This window comes from Bos indicus, chromosome 10, assembly GCF_029378745.1.
Source record: "Bos indicus isolate NIAB-ARS_2022 breed Sahiwal x Tharparkar chromosome 10, NIAB-ARS_B.indTharparkar_mat_pri_1.0, whole genome shotgun sequence".
In the NCBI taxonomy this organism is placed as follows: Eukaryota; Metazoa; Chordata; class Mammalia; order Artiodactyla; family Bovidae; genus Bos; species Bos indicus.
Window position 1 is genome coordinate 88,502,224 of NC_091769.1, and position 21,133 is coordinate 88,523,356.

The 21,133-nt window shown below is 40.4% G+C and overlaps 2 protein-coding genes across 2 annotated transcripts in view; one reads left to right on the plus strand and one right to left on the minus strand.

Annotated features, from left to right (window-relative positions):
• Positions 1-21,133, minus strand: part of SPTLC2 (serine palmitoyltransferase long chain base subunit 2) — a 100,185-nt gene that overhangs the window by 11,810 nt on the left and 67,242 nt on the right. Inside the window, exons 10-11 of the mRNA XM_070797917.1 lie at positions 2,752-2,887; positions 704-833 (exon numbers count right to left, since the gene is read on the minus strand). Coding sequence (XP_070654018.1) covers positions 704-833; positions 2,752-2,887 — 266 coding nt within the window. The remainder of the gene's footprint in view (positions 1-703; positions 834-2,751; positions 2,888-21,133) is intronic.
• LOC139185399 (small ubiquitin-related modifier 1-like) lies at positions 18,561-18,990 on the plus strand. Its single transcript, XM_070797922.1, has one exon. The coding sequence runs from the start codon at positions 18,586-18,588 to the stop codon at positions 18,982-18,984; it is 399 nt and encodes a 132-aa protein (XP_070654023.1). The 5' UTR covers positions 18,561-18,585; the 3' UTR covers positions 18,985-18,990.

The window sequence follows — 21,133 nt, forward strand, 5'->3', positions numbered from 1 at the left end:
AAACCCTTGAGTAGGTCTACGTGGAGATGTGATAAATGAGTAACAGTCAGCCAGACAAAGGGGAGAGAAGGATCAAGAGAGAAACTTCCACACACAGAAAAACAGGTGGGAAAGCTTGCAAGAGAAAGCTAGAATAGAAAGAGAATAAAGAGTTGTAGAGACTATAATGAAGGAGAGAGTGGAACAAGATGAAGCCAGAAATTTCCCAAGAGCCCTGATCACACAGGATCTGGTGGGTGATGCTAACAGTTCTGCAATTTTTTGTTAACAGCCATATATTAAACAGCACTGTGTGCTCCATCGTCTACCAGTGACTATCTATCTCAGGTGCTCAATGACCATGAGGACCAACAGATGATTGATTTCACCTGATACACAGGCCTTCTTAGTATAAGGTATATTTATATCAAAGTGACGGAGAAGGCACTGGCAAACCAGTACTCTTGTCTGGAAAATCCTATGGACGGAGGAGCCTGGTAGGCTGCAGTCCATGGGGTCCCTGAGAGTCGGACACGACTGAGCGACTTCACTTTTCACTTTCATGCATTGCAGAAGGAAATAGCAACCCACTCCAGTGTTCTTGCCTGGAGAATCCCAGGGATGGAGGAGCTTGGTGGGCTGCCGTCTATGGGGTCGCACAGAGTCGGCCACGAGTGATGCGACTTAGCAGCAGCAGCATATCAAAGTGAAAGTGTCTACTTACAGTATCAAGCGTTTCTCTGGTATGAGCTGCAGACAGGCAAAATCTGGCTCTGGACTCAATGATTGGGGTAGCAGGAAATCCTACCACAACTACACCAATATTTCGCTTCAGCATCTCCCGTCCAAAGGCGCTGCAAAGGGAAAACAAGAAACTAGGAAGAATAATAAAGCACACAGTACAAAGGTCTTGCCGTCCTGAGTCATTTAAACTCTTAAAGGCACTAGAGATTTCTATTAGGAGTTTCTTCTAACTTCTGTGAAAGTTAAAGCTGACAGTTTACAAAAAGACTCCATTCAATCCTAAAGTGGTCTTCTCCCAAAAGGTTTCACAGAAAGGTGAAAGGATAAGTGTTGGCAGAGACCAATTTTTAATAAGGCTTGTCAAGGTAATTTGCAGTGGTAGCTTTAAGGTGTCCCTGATATGTAACAGTGGTTCAGAGGTTTCAAAATGAACTTGAGTTTAAGCCTGGTCCTTGAAATGTTAGGCTTGGCAGTATAAAAAATTTTTTAAGACTAAGGATGTGGAGGATCTGCTATAATATGGACGTTTTTCTGCTGGTAGAAAGACCAAGCATTAGCCTTCCAGACCATGCATTTTCTGGATCGATTTAGGTGTTGAGCTGCCACTGGCATTCAGGGTTTCCTGGGTGTGTGTGAGGCCAGCTCATCCCATCTTCAGATGACCACCTGGACCACCATACTCCCAGGTTCCCTGATTTAATTTCCCCTCCTATAATAATTCATTTTAATAAACATTTGCTGAGTGCCAGGAGCTATGGTGGGCACTGGATATTCAAAGGCGAAGAAAAAACTTGCTTCTCTGCTGAGTTCACTTAAACCTGAGAAATGATCCTTATTTGAATTTATATTTAAGACCCAAACTCTCAACTCTGAAAAGATGTGCCCTTTTTACTGACTAAGCAGATGACTCCTTTATCCACTTCATATCGGCTTTTCAAATATATTTTGGTTTTGTTATACATCTGTGCTTCTCAAATACACCGAAAGCTATTTCAGGGCAAAGATTTCCATTATATATGCCTTGCACAAGCCAAAGGGGCTGGTACACTGTGCACATCTGGTAACTGTGCAATTACACGGCTGACCTCATGGCTCACTGCCCCGCCTTGGGCACTGCACTTCAGCCCCTCACCTCCTGCTAGTCTTCCACTGGCTAGCAGTGGAAGGAATATGTTCCCATATTATGGCCTTTGGACAGAAGCTTCATTCTCCAAGTGGCTAACTTGCTCAGCTATGAGTTCCAGCTTGTATATCATCTTCCCTTCCCACTGAGGCCCACCCAGGGGTGACCATCCCATTTAATTCTGTAATCTGCCCACCCACAAGGCACTCTCTCTCACCCCCTATCCTACTCTGTTTTCTCCCATGGCACTTAAAACCTTCTAACATACATATTACAAATTTCCTTATTTATTGTTTGTCTGACTCGTGCCCCAGTAGAGCATAAACTCCACAAGGACAGGGATTTCTATTTCTGTGGTTTATTAACTGACCTATCTTAACCCCGTAGAAGAGTACACTTAACTCAAATGTTTGTTTAATGAAAGACTAACAAGTTAATGCATTTTACAAACTGTAATCCATTGTTTACTCAATGGCACATCTAGCAAATGAAGGTTAACATAATGTGACCAAGATAATTTTACCTAACAGAACATACAACCCTGGTCTCACATCATGGGAGATCTTAAGTCTAATAAGAGGCTGATCTGTCATCTGCAAAAAGGTACCCAATTTTGGAGACTTAATGGTTAAGAATCCACCTGCCAATACAGGGGACATGGGTTCGATCCCTGGTCTAGGAAGATCCCACATGCAGCGGAGCCAAGTAAAGCCCGTGCAACCCAACTATAGAGCCTGAGCTCTGGAGCCTGTGAGCCAAAACCACGGAGCCCATGTGCCACAATTGCTGAAGCCTGCATACTCTAGAGCCCTTGCTCTGCAACAAGAGGAGCCACTGTGGTGAAAAGCCCGTGGATCAAAATCAGAAAGCCTACGCACATAACCAAAAAAAAAAAAAAAAAGTACCCAATTTTGGCTGGCATGTAGAGCATCAGAGGCACCACTGGAGAATCTTCATTTCCATAGATGATGAAGCCCATGCTTTTCAGACGTCTCCTGAAATACCTGACGTTTTCGGCTAACTGCTGAATACACTCTTTGCCTGGAAAATCATGGGGAGGGAAACAAAATAATTTTTGCACAGTAAACTGTATGGAATATAAAAAGACACAAAGATATCTTGCTTTGGTAAATTCTGTCATGGTAAGTGCTGAGTGTATGTAGATTTCATGGTAATGTACAAAATGAAGTTTAAGGAGTAGTATTCCCACTACTGCCAGTGGCACACAGGCGTCCTCAAACAGGTGCACTGGTGCCGCCTCCTTTAACACCCTGCCACCCTTCACAGTAGGTAAGACACTTACTACCAATTCGTTTATATAAATATTTATACAATATATAATATATAAATACATATATTTATATTAGGAGACTCACAAGGTTGTGCCTGGCTTACAGTCATACGATAATAAGTGGCACAGCTGACTAGAATTAAGGTCTCTCAACTTCAATATTCATTCCAAAAACTTTGCTGCAAAATGATTTTACATATAAGATCAGAGAGTCCCACATTTTCTTCTTGAGTTTTGAGTTTGTATTACCATTTTCCTAAAACTCCTATCAAACAGCAGCAGCATACCTGTGTAATGTAAAAATCATATTTTTAACCCTACTTTGTTCATCTTTCCTAAACACAAATGGATTAAGGCATACATTTTTCGAACTGCTGACTAGATATCTGACCTGGTTTTGACTTTATGGGACGTCGATCTACGAACAGATGTCCTAAAACAATTGTTCTGTTATAGAGAGCAAGACACAAACTCAAAAAATCAGCTTGTAAGGGCTAAGAACTGTTCAACAGTTTTCAAAATCTGCTCACAAATAAGGAAGGTTGCGGTCATTTTTTCACATATATGAGAAATCCAGCAGATTCATATTTTAAAAAATATAATCATACAGTTCAAAGATAAATCAATCAACTGGAAATACAGATGATTAACAAATGTTCTTAGACTCAAAACACTAACATATCCATCACTGATGTGGAGACTACTCTAGGTAAGTTTGCTACAAATAACCCCAAATTAATATTCTTTATGTAAATAATTTTAAGTTGACCAGAGAAGCTAACACAAGCGTAGATTAGATTAGTGTGAACACTGAAGAACATCACTTAAGTTATGACATACATCTTACAAATATTAAAGCAGACATTAAAGTATGTTACATTTATGTTGATAACTGATGAGCAACATACTCTAACTTTCCCCTAGAAATACCAACACACGCTTACTCTACATTTAGAGTAAGAGACTTCCAGTTCCAGCTGTGATAAGAGTACCAGGAACTGGATTTACTGTACTTCTTGTAACTGGATTTACTGAACCGCTTGTAAACAACAGAAAGCTGGACAGGGTATATTAAAGAATGGTTTTCAGACACTGGGCCACAGGCAGTGCACAACTGTCCTCCTGGAGAGGAAGGAAACCAGAAATGAGTCTTGCAACTGCCTCCATACCACCTAGAGACAGCTCCCAGGCTGCTCCGGAAGCAGGGACCTAGTCTTGTCCGCTGAAGACAACAGATTTTGAAGTTGGGGAAGCTAAGGTGGCTAGAATTTACTGGGCAGCACAAAAGGAGAGGAGGAAAGTGCACCAAGAGAGCTCTTGGGCCTGCAGAAGAGCCTCTGGCAAAGGGCTGAGCTGCACACACAGGAGAAGAAACCATGAGAGTCTGGGGAGATCCACCAGAAAGCAGCAGATTAAGCAATTCCCAGCACTCCTACGGAGCGGGGAACAATTTCTACTTTCACCAACTGGAATGGAAAGACCTTAGAATCACACCGGTAGTGGAGCTAAACTAGCCCTAGACTAAAAGCTGCTCTGGCCCACCCAAACACTCCTCAACAGCAAGTCCTGAGAGGATCCAATTGATTCCAAGAACAAAGTCCAACATTATTACATAAATGAATATAACAAAATGCAGTCCCTAATAATGTGAAATTCACAAGGTCATGATGTGTAGTAAAAGAATTTAGGCATTCAAAGCAACAGGACAATATGACCCAGCAACTAGGAGAAAGGTCAATCAAGAGAAACAGAGCAGAAATGACAGACTATTAGCAGACAAGGATGAAAAATGCTATTATAAAAATGCTCCATCCATTCAGAAAAACAGAGGAAACGTGATGAAGAGAGATAAAAATAACTGAAAAATACAAAAATGATTATGAGTTGCAGAGTATTATGTTAAATGAAATAAGCTAGACACAAAAGATTACACTCTTATGAATCCAATTATAGGAAATTCTTAAAAAGACATAATTATAGTGATAGAACAGATTAGTGGTTGCCAGGGAATGGAGAGATGATTGACGGAAGAGGGGTATAAGGGGTCTTTTCAGGGGTGATGAAAATATTCTGTACTTTACGGTATGGTTACATGACCGCATACATTTGTTAAAACTCATGGAATTACACTTTAGTGAATTTTACTGTATATAAATGATATTAAAGATTTTTAAAGAAACTGACAAATTTGCTAAGTTCCATATACATTAATTTTTCCTGTATTATTTTACAACTTGCTACCTTTTTCTTACCACAAATTACCTTCTGTTAGAAAAGTTATCAAGGAAAAGAAGAAATGCCAAGAGATTTAGACCTCACCACTTCCACTTATTGCTATATCATTCTAAGCATGTTTTCTGTAATGAAAGGAAGTAGACAGTTCAGTCTCGCCATTCACTGTCATCTGTTCCCTGACAAGAAGAGTCCCAGAAGAAAATACATCTAAATTAACACCCACATGCATAACTGGAAGATACTGGGAACAGGCAGTTAAAATTCTCAACTTATATATCCTTATTATTGCAGAATAGTATTCCTTACCAAAGATACACCACAATTTGTTTACCTATTTACACGTTAATGAACATCAGAGTTGAGATTACCAACTTTCATTTTGGCAGTTATAAAGTTCAGATTTAAAAGAATTCTCTCCTAAATAGAGGATGTGGATAAAAGGGAACCCTGTACACTGCTGGTGGGAACGTAAAGTGACTCAGCCACCAGGCAAAGCATGGAGGTTCCTTAAAAAAGTAAAAATATAACTACCATATCATCTGACTATTCCACTCCTGGCAATCTGGAAAAAACGGAGAGACTAATTCGAAACAATATATGCACCCAATGTTCGAATCAGCACTATTTACAACAGCCAAGACACGGAAGTAACCCAAGTGTCCATCCACAGATGACTGAATTAAGAAGACGTGGAATATATATATATGAACCCACACAATGGAATATCACTCAGTCACAAAAAGAATGAAATAATGCCATTTGTGGCAACCAGGATGGACCTAGAGAATATTATGCTTAGTGAAACAAGTCAGAGAGACACAAATATTATGTGATATCACTTATATGGGCATATATCTGGAAAAGATGAAAAGTCTAATTTGAAAAGATATGCACTCTGATATTCATAGTAGCACTAATTTACAATAGCTAAGACATGGAAGTAACATAATAGTCCATTGAGAAATGAATGGATGAAGATGTGAGATACATACACACACACACACACACACACACACACACACTCACACCCAATGGAAAATGACTCAGCTATAAAAAAAATGAAATGATGATATCTGCAGCAACATGGAAAGACCTAGAGATTATCATACTAAGTGAAGTAAATCAGAGAAAGACAAACATTATATGATATCACTTACATGTAGAATCTAAAAAAGTGATACAAATGAACTTATTTACAAAATGGTAACAGACTTAGAAAGCAAACTTACAGTTACCAAAGGGGAGAGGAACAAATTAAAACTATGGGATTAACAGATATAAACTACTAGATATAAAATAGATAAGCAAGAGAATTTACTGTATTAAAAGACACTTGCTCTTGCAAAGAAAAGCTAGGACAAATCTTCACAGTGTATTAAAAAGCAGACATCACTTGGCGGACAGAGCTCCCCGTACAGTCAAAGCTCTGGTTTTTCCAGTAGTCATGTATGGATGTGAGAGTTGGACCACAGAGAAGGCTGAGTGCCAAAGAACTGATGCTTTCGAACTGTGGTGCTAGAGAAGACTATTTAGAGTCCCACGGACAGCAAGGAGATCAAACCAGTCAATCCTAAAGGAAACCAACCCAGAAAGAATATTTATCGGAAGGACTGATGTTGAAGCTAAAGTTCCAATATTTTGGCTACCTGATGCTAAGAGCTGACTCATTGGAAAAGACCCTGATGCTGGGAAAGACTGAAGGCAGGAGGAAAGGGGGATGACAGAGGATGAGATGGCATCATCGACTCAATGGACACGAGTTTGAGCAAACTTCAGGAAACAGTGAAGAACAGGGAAGTCTAGTGTGCTGCAGTCTATGGGGTTGCGAAGAGTTGGACATGACTGAGGGACCAAACAACAAGAGAATTATACTCATTATCTTGTAATAACTTACAATAGAATATAACTGCAAAAATAATGAATCACCATGCTATAATCTGAAACTAAAACAATGTTAATCAACTATACTTCAATAAAAATTTACCTCCTAAATATATATTTAAGCATCTTAGTCATGCCCAAATAAGGAAAGAATTACTATAATTAGCAACTAACAGCTCAATTTCACTTGATTCTAACTTACTTTAGGAGGATATGGTAAAATATGTACTAGAGTTGACCGTTAGTAAGACAGGGATTGATCCACATATAATTTATAGTCAAGACTCAATAGCTGGACGTGTCTCTGAATTCACAGATTCAACCAACTAGGGACCATGTAGTACTGTAGTATTTACTATTGAAAAATATCCACATATAAGTGGATCCGGGCAGTTCATATCTGCACTGCACACAAGTCAACTGTATTTATACTTTACACACAGCAAAATAGGCCCATAGACGTTAAACTATTTTCTCCAAGGCCTTTCATTCAGTAGGAGGAAGATCAAGGTTTTCTGATTCCAGTTCAGTGCTTTTGCTTTCACACTACAGCCAGAAATTATGTCTGTTTCAAACTCTAAAGTGTTTATCCCTTTACTGGGTAACAATATCTGTATTTTGGGCTTCCCTGGTGGCTCAGCAATAAGGAATCTGCCTGCAATGCAGGAGATGCAGGTTTGATCCCTTGGTCAGGAAGACCCCCTGGAGAAGGGCTTGCCAACCCACTCTAGTATTCTTGCCCGAATAATCCCATGGATAGAACAGCCTGGTGGGCTACAGTCCATAGGGCTGCAAAGAGTTGGACACGACTGAAGTGAATGAGCATGCATGCACACATGCATCTGTACCTTACTTTTTAAATAGCACTTACTAGCAAATGAATGGGACAGGGATGAACGGGCGAGGGAGCCTAAGCAGACGCAGGCAAGGATGAGGCAAGCAGAGAGTAGTACTTCCAATAAACTCATCTGCAACAGCAAACTGCAATCATCAGTGGTGAGCAGAGAATAAAGACTGAGGGGAAGAATCAAGACCAGCGCTGGAGAAAGAAGTGAACTAAATTAGAAATGGCGGTCACAGAGAAACCCAGAAATTAAGTGGTCTGTTTATCCAACAAAAACTACTGGGCAGAATCAAGAAGATACCAATATTTGACTATTTTTGACTTTAAAAAGGCAGTTTCTTCTGATTCAACCTAATAATTTCAAAGATAAGAATAGGAAAAGCAGCCAAGTTACTTACAAATCAGTAAACTTTTGCAGTTATACATATTAGGAAAGTGGTTATCTCTTATGAGGTGATACTGAATTTTAAAGACAACACAGCTATCCATTTTGAATTAAACATCATATAAAATACCAGTTAACATTAATACAAGAAGCATGGTATTTAAGTTCAACCTCCAAGCTCACTTCTAAAGAGTTTTCTCACTGCAAAGCTATAGCAAGTATAGGGTCAAATGTGAATTTAAACAAAAAAGGTTAGCATTGTTAAAAAAAAATACTAACTCTTAAAAGGTCTTGATCTTTGCCTCAGAGAGAACACAGATGGTAATATAAGAAATCAGCATTCTTCTCTATTTTTCAAACATAAATCTTTACTTTTAAGGGTGACAAAAAGCATAAAGGCAATTTAGAGAGAACCCCTGTTCTGATTCTCTTGAACTTTACAAATGAACCTTACTGTGTTGGCGGTCCTTTTGGGCAATTTGTTAGAATGAAGCCATTTTTAGGATCTTTTCAGTAAAAATCTACAGCTTGGCATGAAAGAGAGAGAGAGAGAGAAAATAAATATGTATGTGCAGTTAATATTGCAGCTCCTCAACTTCTTATAATACATTTTATGCTAAGGAGCGAAGTAAAATGAATATGATGGATCAGTGGGTTGTGACGGCATCATTAGATTTAATTCTTTAAAGGAAACTGAAACACAAGCTGGAATCAAGATTGCTGGGAGAAATATCAATAACCTCAGATATGCAGATGACACCACCCTTATGGCAGACAGTGAAGAGGAACTCAAAAGCCTCTTGATGAAAGTAAAAGTGGAGAGTGAAAAAGTTGGCTTAAAGATCAACATTCAGAAAACGAAGATCATGGCATCCAGTCCCATCACTTTATGATAAATAGATGGGGAAACAGTGGAAACAGTGTCAGACTTTATTTTTGGGGGCTCCAAAATCACTGCAGATGGTGACTGCAGCCATGAAATTAAAAGACGCTTACTCCTTGGAAGAAAAGTTACAACCAACCTAGATAGCATATTGAAAAGCAGAGACATTACTTTGCCAACAAAGGTCCGTCTAGTCAACGCTATGGTTTTTCCTGTGGTCGTGTATGGATGTGAGAATTGGACTGTGAAGAAAGCTGAGCACCAAAGAATTGATGCTTTTGAACTGTGGTGTTGGAGAAGACTCTTGAGAGTCCCTTGGACTGCAAGGAGATCCAACCAGTCCATTCTGAAGGAGATCAGCCCTGGGATTTCTTTGGAAGGAATGATGCTGAAGCTGAAACTCCAGTACTTTGGCCACCTCATGCGAAGAGTTGACTCACTGGAAAAGACTCTGATGCTGGGAGGGATCGGGGGCAGGAGGAGAAGGGGACAACAGAGGATGAGATAGCTGGATGGCATCACTGACTTGATGGACGTGAGTCTGAGTGAAGTCCAGGAGTTGGTGATGGCCAGGGAGGCCTGGTGTGCTGTGATTCATGGGGTCACAAAGAGTCGGACACAACTGAGTGACTGAGCTGAACTGAACTGAAAGCCTAAAAAGGGAGAAGATGGACTAGAAGGAACATCACAACTATCTATGTATTGACAACCACTATACATTGATAGCGGAGAAGGCGATGGCACCCACTCCAGTACTCTTGCCTGGAAAATCCCATGGACGGAGGAGCCTGGTAGGCTGCCGTCTATGGGGTTGCACAGAGTTGGCCACGACTGAAGTGACTTAGCAGTAGCAGCAGCATACATTGATAGGGCTTCCCAGGTGGCTCAGAGGTTAAAGCATCCTCCTGAAATGCGGGAGACCTGGGTTCGATCCCTGGGTCAGGAAGATCCCCTGGAGAAGGAAATGGCAACCCACTTCAGTATTCTTGTCTGGAGAATCCCATGGACGGAGGAGCCTGGTGGGCTATAGTCCACGAGGTCGCAAAGAGTAGGACACGACTGAGCAACTTCACTTTCAAACATTGATAACCTTAAATCACTTTTACAAAACAGAGTTAGATTTAGAGTTACATTTATTAACTATTGCTAAACAGATTTTGCAGTTGTACAACTGCATTCCAGACATCGCTTCCAGACAGTTTATCAATCAGAACAGTGTTCTATGAGCTACAAATTTTCTGAAGTCTCAGGACTGGTTAAAAAGCAAACAAACAAAAACAAACAAAAAAGATAACCTCAATGTACAAAGTAAGGAATACAAAAGGGAGCAGACATTTTGTCTTCAATGGCCATTAGTGCTAACTACTCAGAACTTAGGCTTCAAAAAATATAGCAAGTATCTAAAACCTGCTTACAAGGCCTCCTGGTGGCTCAGATGGCAAAGAACCTGTCTACAATGTGCGAGACCCAGGTTCAATCTCTGGAAGATCCTCTAGAAAAGGGAATGGCTACCCATTCCAGTATTCCTGCCTGGAGAAATCCCATGGACAGAGGAACCTAGCAGGCTACATACAGTCCATGGGGTCTCAAAGAGTTGGACATGACTGAGTGACTAACACTTCACATTTTTTTTCACTTCACACCTGCTTACACAGCAATACAACTTTCAATTTAGCTGATGAGCTTTCTACTATAACTTATAATCAACCAAAGTTTGAGTCTGCAACTTCAAAAATAACATTTTCAGTATTAACTGAAATCTTCCAAAATAAAGGACATCAATGAGTGGTGTTCAGAGTTGATCCCCTAAGTCACATTATACCCCATTACACAGCTCCTAATCTTCTTAGATTTCCTGGTTACGCTGACATAATCTAGCTTCCTGGGAAAAATAAAAGTACTGCTATTCCTCAGACTCATACTTTCCAGTTAATTATAATGGGTTGGAAGAATCTGAAATTGAAGAACTTCTTCCCCCTTCCCCACTTCTTCTTAAAGGTCATAATGTCAAAGCAGATGAGGGTTTTCCCAGTTTAGGGTCCCCCAAACAAGGAGATGGCAACCCACTCCAGTATTCTTGCCTGGAGAATCCCAGGGATGGGGGAGCCTTGTGGGCTGCCGTCTATGGGGTCGCAGAGTCGACACGACTGAAGCAACTTAGCAGCAGCAGCAGCAAACAGAACATAGCGGAGAAGGCAATGGCACCCCACTCCAGTACTCTTGCCTGAAAATCCCATGGACGGAGGAGCCCGGCAGGCTGCAGTCTATGGGGTCGCTGAGGGTCAGACACAACTGAGCGACTTCACTTTCACTTTCCACTTTCATGCACTGGAGAAGGCAATGGCAACCCACTCCAGTGTTCTTGCCTGGAGAATCCCAGGGACGGGGGAGCCTGGTGGGCTGCCGTCTATGGGGCAGCACAGAGTAGGACACGACTGAAGTGACTTAGCAGCAAACAGAACATATAGCCCCAAGAATGGTTTCAGTTAGTTTTCAGCATTAGGAGTTATGGGACATAAGTCAGGATAAAATATGAAAAAATACTACCTATCGCCTTCTAATCTATACTACCAAAACATTACATAATGGGTATTTCACATAATATCTCTTTAATATTTTTTGTCTAAGAATTGAACTTTACTATCTATCTTTCAGTTTACCATCTGTCCAAGGTCTTATTTTTGCTATTTGGAAGGTTATTTTAAAAAATATTTCACTTTGGTTGGACTATGTAATCCAGAGTGAAAAGGAACATGTTTCACTCCTGCGGTTTTTCTCTTGAAAACCGTTTTCTTAAAAAAAAAAAAAAAAAATAGGACAAACTCAGTCATCCTGAGTAAATTGCCTACGTTAAACATGCGTCTCCACTGAGATCTAAAACTGGAGCTTATATCTTAGACTTCTTAAACAAGTCTTTACAATACCAGGTAACTCAAATGCAGACTCTGTTTTCAAAGGTTATTTCCAAATCTTGGAAGCTTCTAGTACTAACTCCCTTTAAAGGAAAGAAACCGCATAACATAGCAAGCATAGTGCCAGGCTGAATAAATGCTTCCTCCGTTTCCCTTTGCCAGTTAAGTAATTTCTAATCAAGGAAAAATTATATTTAGCTTTAGTTATTATATGTCTAAATATTACAAAGTCAACTACTAACCAGCCTTACTTCCTGATAAGACACTACTTTGTAGTCTTCCATAAGTGAATGGATGCACATATTGATTTGTATTGATTTAAATAAACTTGGGGGCTTTCCTGGTAGTTCAGTGGTAAAGAATCCGCCTGTCAATGCAAGAGATATGGGTTCTATTCCTGGTCCACTAAGATCCCACATGCTGTGGAGCAACCAAGCCGGTGAGCCACAACTACTGAACCTGTGATCCAGAGCGTGGGAACTCCAACTACTGAAGCCCGAGTGCTCTAGAGCCTGTGCTAAACCACTGTAATGAGAAGCCTGCACACGGCAACTAGAGAAAAGTCCACACAGCAACAAAGACCCAGCACAGCCATAAGTGTGTGTGCTTAGTTGCTCAGTCATGTCTGACTCTTTGCGACCCCATGGACTCCTCTGTCTGTGGGATTCTCTGGGCAATACTGGAGTGGGTTGCCACGTCCTCCTCCAGGGAATCTTCCCAACCCAAGGAACGAACCCAGGTCTCCTACATTGAAGGCAGATTCTTTACCATCTGAGCCACAAGGGAAGCCCTACAGCCATAAATAAATAAAATTATGAAAAAAAAAATCAGCTTAGCACTCTCTTTCACTAGTGGTGCAATATCTAAATCCAATATCAGGACAACAGCTTCATCTCCCTCTCAGCTGAAAGTACTCTGGGGTTATGCAAAGGAGGAGTTAGGTGTGTGGTAACTATTGCTGTCATATTAATTCCAAGAACTGTAAATAGCTGGCTTGGCAGAAAAATCTCAGATGCAAGCACAATGACAACTTTCAAAAGAGACAAAGTAAGCCCAGGCCAAGAAAATGAATTCAAGTTCCTTTTATCCTCAAAACTTAAACCACAGCATCTTCATACACCACATCAATAACTTCTGAGAGAAAAAAGGTTTTCTCACCTCTTCCTTTTAGAAACAACTTTATTTTTTTAAATTTTATTTTATTTTTAAACTTTACATAATTGTATTAGTTTTGCCAAATATCAAAGAAACAACTTTAAAAATTATTTTGCAGCTGAAAAAACTAAAGTAACATCCAGAGAGGTTATGTAAATCAAGTGGAAGAACCAGTATCTGAACTGATTCTTCTGGTTTCAGACTGTATTTTTAACCACTCACTGATCTACTCTAGTTTCTGTATTAACAGGACTGACCCAAAGGAAATATTAGGAACAAAACACCTAGGAATAAACCTACCTAAGGAGACAGACAATGGCACCCCACTCCAGTACTCTTGCCTGGAAAATCCCATGGATGGAGGAGCCTGGTGGGCTACAGTCCATGGGGTCGCTAAGAGTCGGACACGACAAAGTGACTTCACTTTCACTTTTCACTTTTATGCCTTGGAGAAGGAAATGGCAACCCACTCCAGTGTTCTTGCCTGGAGAACCCCAGGGATGGGGCAGCCTGGTGGGCTGCCATCTATGGGGTCACACAGAGTCGGACACGACTGAAGTGACTTAGCAGCAGCAAGGAGACAGAAGACCTGTACTCCAAGATGCTGATGAAAGAAATCGATGACAGATGGAAAGACATACCATGTTCTTGGATTGGAAAAATCAATATTGTCAAAACGACTATACTATGTAGGAAGTCTACAGATTCAACCTATCAAATTACCAAAGGGCATTTTTTACAGATATAGAAAAAAATATCTTAAAATTTGTACAGAGACATAAAAGACCCCTGAACAGCTAAAGCAATCCTGAAAAAGAAAAACGGACCTGGACTCAGGCTCCTTGACTTCAAACTGTACTATAAAGCTACAGTAAACAAAACAGTATGGTACTGGCAAAGACAAACATCGATCAATGGAACAAGATGGAAAGACCAGAAACAGAGCCACACACCTACGGTCAATCAATCTGTAAAAAGGAGGCAAGAATATAGAATGGAGAAAAGACAATCTCTTCAATAAGTGGTGCTGGGAAAACTGAACAGCTACATGTAAAAGCAATAAGAGATTTTTCTAACACTATACACAAAAATAAACTCAAAATGGGTTAAAGATCTAAATGTAAGCCTGGATACTGTAAAACTCTTAGAGGAAAACATAAACGGAACACTCTTTGACATAAATCACAGCAGCATCTTTTTGGATCCATCTCCTAGAGTAATGAAAATAAAAACAAAAATTAACAAATGAGACCTAATTAAACTTAAAAGCTTGTACACCTGAAACACTATGTACAACTAAATCACTTTGCTGTGTACTTGAAACTAATACAACATTGTAAATCAACTATACTCTAAGATAAATTTTTTTTTAAATTTTTAATAAATGTTAGGTAAAAGGAATGTAAAAGGAGAACAGAGTAACCATGTTTAATTATAAGTTACTGCTGGTCCCTGACAGCCCACCCCCTGGAGACTCACCTGCCTCTTAGCAATCTGTCACTGACTCACACTGCCTCCAACACCTCAGCCCAGGGGGTCCATACCACATCACCTCGATTGTCTGGCTCTGCTCTCAGGAAGACATGGTGCCCCGAGACTTCCTCTCATCCTGCATTCTTTCCAATTTCCATTGTAAGATTTCTGTCATCCACCATCTTCCAAAGGGGGGCATCGTGCAAAATTTTGGTCAACTACTGCCAGTGTTTCTCAATAAGACTGCCATTAGCATTTGGGGCATGACAGTTCTGGGTTGTCAAGGATGTCTAGTGCCCTGCAGAACATTCAGAACCACTGGCCTCTTGGCAATAAATGCCAATAGCACCTCTGCACAGGCCAGTCTATGACAATCAAAAATGCCCCTCAGTTCAGTTCAGTTCAGTTCAGTTGCTCAGTCGTGTCCGACTCTGCGACCTCATGGGCTGCAGCACGCCAGGCCACCCTGTCCATCACCAACTCCTAGAGTTTACTCAAACTCATGTCCATCCAACCATTTCATCCTCTGTCGTCCCCTTCTCCTCTCGCCTTCAATCTTTCCCAGCATCAGGGTCTTTTCTAGTGAGTCAGTTCTTCGCATCAGGTGGCCAAAGTATTGGGGTTTCAGCTTCAACATCAGTCCTTCCAATGAACATTCAGGACTGATTTCCTTGAGACGGACTTCCTTATGTGTTGTTATTCATAAGCACCATCTGTATCCTAGCAGAACCCATCTGATTTTTGTTCTTGCCAAAATTATGGAGTAAATTCTAATAACCTTAGAATGAAATTGTCCACCCAAACTGCTAAAAAGGCAATCAATATCCTCATTTTCTTCCCTCCCTTAAATGACTTTCTCTGTTCACTGATTTTTAGGTGGTCAAACTAGTCAAACTCCTCTAATCATTTGGTGCTATGTATATGCTATGCTAAAAATAACACTAATAAAATTATTATTTTTATGTGTGTATGCTGCTGCTGCTAAGTCACTTCAGTCGTGTCCGACTCTGTGCAACCCCGTAGACGGCAGCCCACCAGGCTCCGCCATCCCTGGGATTCTCCAGACAAGAACACTGGAGTGGGTTGCCATGTCCTTCTCCAATGCATGAAAGTGAAAAGTGAAAGTGAAGTCGCTCAGTAGTGTTTGACTCTTAGCGACCCCATGGACTGCAGCCTACCAGTCTCCTCCGTCCATGGGATTTTCCAGGCAAGAGTACTGGAGTGGGGTGCCATTGCCTTCTGCAGTATATATGTATACTATTTGTATATATGTATATATGTGGTATTAAGTTGCTCAGTCGTATCCGACTCTTTTGACCTCAAGGACTGTAGCCCGCCAGGCTCCTCTCTCTATGGGATTTCCCAGGCAAGAATACTGGACTGGGTTGCCATTTCCTCCTCCAGGGGATCTTCCTGACCCAGAACCCAGGGCTCCCGTACTGTAGGCAGACTCTTTACCATCTGAGCCACTAGGGAAGCATTATATGTATATATATGTCCATGTAAAAGAATGCAGACTATATGCCAAATAACTGACACTGGTTATTCCTGTTTATTTTATGTGATATATGTTTGAGTTTTTGAAAATGAGCAGGTATTGCTTCTATAAACAAAATAAGAATGAATGAGTAGGCAGATATATTTAAATGTAGTATTAAAGGGATTTCCCTGGCAGTCCAGTGGTTAGGATTCAGCATTTTCACTGCTGTGGGCCTGGGTTCAATCTGTTGTTCGGGAGCTATTAATAAGCTCCTGTAAGCCATGCAATGCAGCCAAAAAAAAAAAAAAAGGTGGTATTAAAAATTCCACATTTGCAATCCTTAACAGACCGATCCCAAAATTCCATATACTTACACAGCAAGAGGACTCAAACAAAATATATAAAAAAGAATTTCAAAATCAGAACTTAAATCAGAACATGAAAACACATCTTCTTATTTGTACAAATAAACTTCACATCCAGAGTTTTCCTTGTTAGTCTCCTACTTTCACTAATTAGAATTACATAACAAAGTTCCAAAATCAGTTTGTTCTTGGCTGTTACTGATGATCTACTTTCTAGCAAACTGACGAGGATATAAACATCGTGCATGGGACCAACTAAAAATCAATTAATGAGCAGAAACTAAAATATAAAGGTAACTGAACCTTATGTTGTAAAACTGTCAACATTCCAAGGAAATCAGAGTTTAGAGTCCAAAGTTGGGTCTTCACTGCCAAGCCCAATATGGAGGGGGGAAAACTGACAAGCTCAGACAAGAGTTTACTCACTTATTTACTTCTACTGAAGCTGAGAAACATTAAAGGCAAATTTTAGTATTAAGGAGAGGGGGAGGGGAATGGGTGGGAGGGAGAAAAAAATTTTTTAGTACTCAAAAAGAGTGGACTAATTAAGAATACTGTGCTGGCTAATCTTATGTGTCACTCTGACTGGGCTCCATGGGCCTCAGATCTTTAATCAAACATTATTCTGTTTGCGTCTGTGAGGGTGTTGTGAATGAGTAACATTTAAGTTGGCTGACTGCCCTGTGTGAGTGAGCCACAATCAATCAGCTGAAAGCCTAAATAGGACAAAATAAGACCTGCCAGGCTGCCTGCCTGCTAAGGTGGGACGTTATTATTTTTCCTGCCTTCATACCTGAACTGAAGTGCCAGCTCTTCCCGGATCTTGAGACTGACGGCACTTGAACTAAATCATCTGGGTCTCCAGCTTGCTTGCTGTAGACCTGGAGTCTTTCAGTCCCTGTAACTGCGTGAGCCAATTCTTTCTCTTCCTCTTTCCCTCTATCCTCCCTATAAAAATACTGCACGGGAAAGTTCAGCAGATGTTTTATGATGATGACTGTGGCATGGATGTCTTAGAAAGCTTGGAATCTCTCCAAGAGCCAGCAATCTATTCATTTGACCAAGTTATTCCAGGTGCTGTGGGACTTAGATGATACTTAATAGAACATTTCTTGGATAAGGGCCATACTTTTACTTAGAAGTTAAAAATAACTTCTAACTGCTGTTAGAGCCACTTATCTTCTACTCTCTTTTCTACTTACTATGCTCCACAAACGGCTGCAATCCCCAGTTCTACCATTTGAAGTACAAGCATAGAATTGGAAAGAATATTAATCCATATAATTACTGTACTTCACTTAAAAGGTTTTGGTTAGAAGGAAGAGATAAGAACCACTTCTCATATCAAATACTAAACTGACCAAGCACTTCTTTTACCCTTTGTGTGTGCTCAGTCATTTCCGACTCTTTGCAACCCAATGGACTGTAGCCCGCCGGGCGCCTCTGTCCATGGGATTTCCCAGGCAAGAATACCGGAGTGGGTTTCCATTTCCTCCTCCAGGGAATCTTCCCAACCCAGTGATCAAACCTGAGTCTCTTGTGTCTCCTGCATTGGCAGGAGGATTCTTTAGCACTTTTAACCTTTGTCAACTGCAAAGACAAACAGCTCTCTAGGTCTCTGGGAATAGAGCACCTGTCACTGAAGAGGTGTGGCTCAGACAAAAACTGAGTGGTAGACATTACTCAAAATTACATATAGTAGCAAATTATTTTAGGATAAAAAATTCTTGTAACCATGCTCTCTATACATTCCCACAAGAGCAGAGCTTACTAAATAATTAAAAATTGAACAAGCAGAAGGTGTAGTGAAGTCCCTCCAGACTTGGTGCTGTGCTATGGAGCACAGACATGAATCTGTAAACCCTGAAGTGAAGTGCTGCTGTATGGAGACCCCTGGGGAAGCTTCTGTCACCAGGTCTGACCAGGAGGCAAAACCTTCAACTGAGGATTTGACAGGTAAGAAGGAAGGAGAATATATTAAACTCAAGGTCACTGGACAAGAGAGCAGTGAGATTCACTTCCAAGTGAAAATGATGACACATTTCAAGAAACTCAAAGAATCACACTGTCAAAGACAAGGAGCTCCTGTGAATTCACCCAGGTTTCTCTTTGAAGGTCAGGATAATCACACTCCAAAAGAACTGGGAATGGAGGAAGAAGATGTGATTAAAGTTTTTCAGGAACAAAGAGGGTCATTCAACAGTTTACATTCTTTTTTTTTTTCTTTTCCTTAATCCTTTAAAAAAAATTAAAAAAAAAAAAAATAGCTCTTCTGTAACGTGGCGTTCAAAACAGAATTGAAAGCTGATACCCCGTCTTTTTAAAAGACGCTGTGATTTGGATTCCTGTGCCCATGATTCATTATCGTCTGTTTCCTTGTGCTGAATTTTGGTGATCCAACCTCAGCCCTTGTCGTATCGCCCTCTGTTTTAAAAATAACATGGGTGCACAAAGAGGCCACCTTTTCCAGGACTGCATATTTGCAGGCTTGTGATAAATAAGATCCATTAATGTCAGCGGTTCTAATGACTTTCCAGTTCTTAGGCATATGATCACTTCACTCCTGGAGTAGGATTTTCAGTGGGAGATGGAAGTTTTTCAGAGAACTGAACTATGAAGAATGATCTTTCCTTAGCTTGAAGCTAATTTTAAAATCTGAGGGTCAGGACCAAAAGAAGAGGAGTATCAGGTTGGCGTCACGGTGACAGAGGTGGTGAGAACAATGGTTAACTCCAAATACGGCTTCACGGAAGAGACAGCGTTTTAAGACCAAAAACCTTATTAGAAGATCCCAGAAAAGTTCTAGTTTTCATTAGTAGTTAAAGTAATTCACGTAGACGTGATTACAACAGAACACTGCTCTTTTTGCTACTTTCTGGCCTGGGAGAGTGGTTTTAAACGGACACTGTCTGTATTAGCTTCATTAAAATAAACAAAATATTTGCTTAAAAAAAAACTTGAATAAGTAAAGGTAAAAATGGGGGAGGATCCTTTTCTACAAGTTGTAGCAAGTATTTTGTACTTGTTAAAATTTTGATATAGACTTCCCTGGTGGCTCAAACAGTAAAACGTCTGCCTACAATTGTGATGATTTTTGTTTAATTTATGAATCTTATAAATGCATAGATACTTCAGTTGATTTTCATGTCAACAGAAATATATTGATAATTATTAAGGTTAAACCATGAAGGAACTTCTATTTTATGATTTTATATATATATATATATATATTCACATTTAGATGATACCATAGTATATGAATTGGGCAGAATAGGGATTCATTCTTAACCAGCTCATCAAGCTTTTTTTGTTGAAGAAGCATCTCTTCTTGACTCATCTTTCTTAATCACTAATGATCCCTCTTTGATCAGCTCTAAAGTGGGCGGGGGCACGGAGGCAGCAGATAACACTTTGAACTCTCATCACAGCACTTTCTAGATCAATAAATGATGTACTTGTCACAAGTATCCAGACAAGATGCCTCGTGAAAATCAGCATCTCATGGCCTCCTAGAAAGGAGAGCAAGAGGGACAAAAGAATGCCAGCAAAGACAGGAGTCAACTGACCTTTAAGGTCATCAGTTCTTTAACTTCTACATGAACACGTGCAGAGATGTAGGTGAAAAATTAGCATCACTATATCTAAAAATATCTTAAAATACCAAAAGGGACTAGAGAAGGCAGTAGTGGTGAAAGAGAATAGCACAGGACCTAAAGAAAAACATCAATGAAGCTATTTTTAAAACCACACTATGTTGGAACTTGAATTAATCTGTTCATGTTTTTCACATGATCTGAGAGAAAGAAGGAAGAAGTATACTATTAAACAATGTTACCTAAAACAAAAGAAATATTAGCCAAAAGGCAGGGCAGACTGATTTTAATAACACTTCAGTTCAGGTCAGTCGCTCAGTCGTGTCCAACTCTTTGAGACCCCATAAATCGCAGCATACCAGGCCTCCCTGTCCATCACCAACTCCCGGAGTTCACCCAAACTCATGTCCATCGAGTCGGTGACGCCATCCAGCCATCTCATCCTCTGTCGTCCCCTTCTCCTCCTGCCCCCAATCCCTCCCAGCATTAGAGTCTTTTCCAATGAGTCAACTCTTCGCATGAGGTGGCCAAAGTACTGGAGTTTCAGCTTTAGCATCAGTCCTTCCAAAGAACACCCAGGACTGATCTCCTTTAGGATGGACTGGTTGGATCTCCTTGCAGTCCAAGGGACTCTCAAGAGTCTTCTCCAGCACCACAGTTCAAAAGCATCAATTCTTTGGCGCTCAGCTTTCTTCTTCACAGTCCAACTCTCACATCCATACATGACCACTGGAAAAACCATAGCCTTGACTAGACAGACCTTTGTTGGCAAATGTCTCTGCTTTTGAAT

What these genes read in the sequence shown, in the direction of transcription:
- LOC139185399 (XM_070797922.1), top strand. Translation starts at nt 18,586, where the DNA reads ATGGAGCACAGACATGAATCTGTAAACCCTGAAGTGAAGTGCTGCTGT.